We start from the raw sequence: 4,178 nt of genomic DNA, 5'->3' as shown, positions 1-4,178 counted from the left end.
TTCTTTTATTGCCTTACTTAAAGTGCTTTTTTCTCGTCTCTTCTTTTTAGCCTGCCACCAAACCCGGCTTCAATGCAGCACAAATGGCCATTGTTATGCGCAATCTTATGCTACGCATTGGTTTCGACAAATTTCTGGTGCAAGGTGGCGATTGGGGCTCCATAACCGGCAGCGCCATTAGCACGCTCTTCCCTGAAAATGTACTTGGTTTCCATTCCAATATGTGCACTATGTACACACCGTTGGCACTTGCCAAATTGTTTATTGCCAGTTGGGCGCCAGAGCGTTATTTGCCTTCGCGCTTCTTTTACGAACATCATTTCCCGCTGAAAGCAAAATTTGCGTCACTATTTTATGAGATGGGCTATTTCCACTTACAAGCTACCAAACCGGACACTATTGGCACTGCTTTGCAGACCAATCCAATCGGCTTGGCGGCGTATTTCCTAGAAAAATTCCAAACAGTCACTGGACCTGGTCTAAATCAGCAATTCAACGCTATGGACAAGGTGTACAAACTGGACCCACTGCTGGACAATATCATGATTTACTATCTCACCGATACGGCGACGACATCGGTGCGCTTCTATGCAGAGAATTTATCCAAGGAGTTCTTGGGTTTGCAGTTGGATCGCGTGCAATCACCAGTGCCAATGGGCTGTGCACGCTTCAAGCATGATTTAACGCCGGCGCTCGACTGGGCGCTCAAAGACAAATTTCCAAATTTGGTGCACAGCACATACTACAATCAGGGTGGTCATTTTGCCGCTTTCGAATTGCCTGGTATGCTGTATATTAATTTCCAAGAATTTGCGAAAAAGGTGAATCTTGAGTAATTTTCTACGCTTTTTTCTAAATAAATGTATTTGATTAAGAAAAACTTCATCCGCTTACTTATAGTTTTATGGGGAATTTGTGTTAAAATCAAAAAAACAAACACTATTTATCCAAAAGTAAATTGCAAAAAGCAATGAGGTGATCAAGGACCTCATTTCCGGTTCCGAATAAGAAGACGAACCTAAAAAAAAAAAGAATTTATTTTAATGAAAGAAAATAAATAGTCTTATTCTTACCAAACGAAAACCATTATTTATTCTCGGTGTCTCGAATGTTGCAGTGCACACGCACCAGTGTTTGATTTTTACTGGCAAGTTCATGTGTCAAGGTTCTATATGCGATAGTAAAACAACAAAAATAAAAATCAGCAAAACAAGCAAAAAAAAAAAATTAAAATTTACTCACTCACCTTTGCCAGCTAGCAATCACAGATGGAAATGTTTACCATTAATCGATAGCTCCAAGAATAATTATAAAAATCAAATCAGAAATTGATATTTAATTTTTTACCCAGCAAATTCCTCTACAAAACGTTTAAATTTATATTATACGTCTCACAGCGGCCAACAGGTAATTTCGCAATATGATGAAATATTAAACTGCCGACAATTTATTATAGTGCACGAAAATATTCGTATATTGTACGAATTTAAAAAAAAAAAAATGTTTTTGGGGCATTTCGCGTCAAGCGGATAGCGAAAAAGGGTGATGCTTTAGAATTCCGTCATATTGTGGGTAATTGTACCTGTGTGAAATATGAAATTGTGTGCATTTTTTTTTTTCTTTATATGATGATTACTTTTTGAGTTGTGGGCTTCTAAAGAATAGTAAAAATTAAAATTACGTTTTTTTCTTTATTATTTTTTAGTATTGAAAAATATAAAAAAAAAAAAATAGAAAGCCTGGGCGGCATTTTGGACAACAAAACACACTGTACGATCACGTCTCTTTCGTCTAAAATCTCCCTACGACTTTTAAAATGAAACGACTGTTCTTCTGCAATATAAGCATGTGGTTTCAGAGTGTATGACACAAACTGTCCACAAAATCGTCAATGGACAGAATTTGAGTGGAGATTGTGAAGCGGTCGGTGTGAAACCAATTTTTAAACTATACGTAGCTTCATACTTAGTGCGAGGTATATGTGAACAAATTTACATACCTCCCAAACTTATGCAGATCACACTCTAATAGCCTTATTCATAAAAAAATAAAGAAGCTTTAAAAAGGTTTATAAATTGCGAAAAATATTATAAAACGTCAATTTATAAAGCTCTTTAAACCTATTTTATTTTTTATGAATATCGCCATACAACTTTTGGGGTATTACAATTATACCTATGGTTATATTTTAAAAAATAAAAATAAATTTTAAAAATATTGGTGGAAGGTTCTCAAATTTTGTTTTTAAATTTTCATTTCCGGTGTGGATTAACAAAAAAAAAAATAACATTTTAAAAAGCGAGAAATTTTCTAATAAAATCGCGAAGTTGAAACATTTTTATAATTCTTTTTCAAGACGTAAAAATGCGATAAAAAAACATAACTTTAGTTTTTAATATTTTTTGGAAGCCCACAACTCGAAAAGTAACCATGATATAAAGAAAAAAATAATTCACACAATTTCATATTTCACATAGGTGCAATTACCCAAACTAAAGTAAAGTTGATGAAGTATATTCTATATAACATATTCTTGAAAATTGCACCTGAGCTGTTTTTCAGTGCACGGCCGTAGTTTAAGCTCAGTTTAAACGCCCGATCTGGTTGGTTTAAACTAAGATCAGCCAATCAAATGTCAGCCAGCTGTTCAATTTAAACTCAGTTTCCTTAATCTAAATTTAAACTGGCACTGAAAAACTGGCCCTAATACACCCCGAGTAATGAGTATTTGGAAGTTAGCATCCGAAAGGAAGCTCAAGAAAAAATTCAATTTTTCCGCTGGCCCACTCATTTATCGATAGAGACGGACAGTTCTCAACTTGTATAATGTGTACATAAATCGGTAAGTGTACAAAGTTTAAGCTATTTATCAAGGCGAACGTTTTTAAATTTTAATCAGGATCACAAAACAAAAATCGATAAAAAGTTAATAAAACCAGGCGAGGTGTTTTAATGTTTTTGGCGTCGCTGAACTCGAATCTGAAGTCCGTTTTGCTCCATCACGTCAGGATTTGCTTCTAATCTCAAAACATATTACGAAACACGATGAACTCCTCCAGAAGGGCTTCGGAAGTATGTGCGTCCTATAAAAGCCCTTCTGGAAGGCCTTCTATGGTTAGCGAAAGAAGAAGCCCTTCAATTGATGACAGTCCATACAAAAAATAAAGGAGAAAAGAATGTGGAGTGGAAGGCCTCTTGACTCTCAGCAAGGCCTTTCGGAAGGGCTTTTAACTCCTGAAATTATCTACTAATACAGCCATGCACGACGAACTTTTTGGCATTCGTCCTGTTGTGCTGCAAATCCCGCGGATCTCGCATTGTGTAATCCCTCATTTCTGATCACGCAAAAATGGCGCGGAATCCCGGGATTGGATTCCCTAGTTGGTTACTACGTTACAAGATGAATTCCGAAATCAGGCATGGCAGATTTTCGTCATATTTTCGTACAGTTGAATAGATTTGACGTGATATGAAATGTGCAACTAAATGTACATACAAATTTTTTAGGTGCATTCGTCTGTTGTTACGAATAATTTTTTCTTCAAATTAAGTACAATTTGAAGAGAGGCGGGAAAGCCAGCGCTTTGAGGGATGAAGCAACACATATGTAGCAAATATGAGTGTGCATATTTTAAAGGCAAGCTTGTAGGATATATTTTCCTGGCTTAACTAAACACGCCAATAAATAAATATCGGAAATCATAATATATGTATGTAGGAATATAAAAAAGTTGTCCATATACTAGTACTCACTAAACCATAATCGACTACATTTTTACTAAGTATTATAAGTATACGTATGTGAGGGGTAAAAAGTGCTTCGCTTTTGAAATAAAGAGCAAGAGTAGACCCAAGAATATATCGTTACCTTAATATAGAAAAGCCCTAACTCATTTTCTTTCGAAATTCTCTTTTTGTACAAAGGTCGGTAAATGGCTCACTAAAGGCCCAATAAAATTTAAAAACAACTACATACATAATAAATAAATCAATAAATTAGTTTCAGCGTATATTAAAACCCAGGACTTTGAAATTTTCGCTACAGGGTAGGTAGAACCTTATGTATATCTAAACACTTTAACTGTACACTTATATGTACATACATATGTTATTTATGAATATTAAGTGTGTATGTAATTATGTATAGAATAATGAGATTGCAAGCAGCCGGCATTTTT

The 4,178-nt window shown here is 35.2% G+C and overlaps 1 protein-coding gene across 1 annotated transcript in view; it reads left to right on the top strand.

Moving 5' to 3' along the window:
• The window catches only part of LOC118743835 (juvenile hormone epoxide hydrolase 1-like), a 16,274-nt gene extending 15,376 nt beyond the window's left edge, over positions 1-898 (top strand). The window contains exon 6 of the mRNA XM_036476599.1: positions 51-898. Within this exon, the coding sequence (XP_036332492.1) occupies positions 51-836 (786 nt within the window). The 3' untranslated portion in view covers positions 837-898. The remainder of the gene's footprint in view (positions 1-50) is intronic.
• The last annotated feature ends 3,280 nt before the right edge of the window (positions 899-4,178 follow it).

The sequence above is a fragment of the Rhagoletis pomonella genome, unplaced genomic scaffold, assembly GCF_013731165.1.
Source record: "Rhagoletis pomonella isolate Grant_MI unplaced genomic scaffold, Rhpom_1.0 Rhpom_scaffold_00007, whole genome shotgun sequence".
NCBI classification, from domain to species: domain Eukaryota; kingdom Metazoa; phylum Arthropoda; class Insecta; order Diptera; family Tephritidae; genus Rhagoletis; species Rhagoletis pomonella.
Note: the sequence above shows the minus strand (reverse complement) of the source record. Positions and strands in the feature narration are given on the sequence as shown.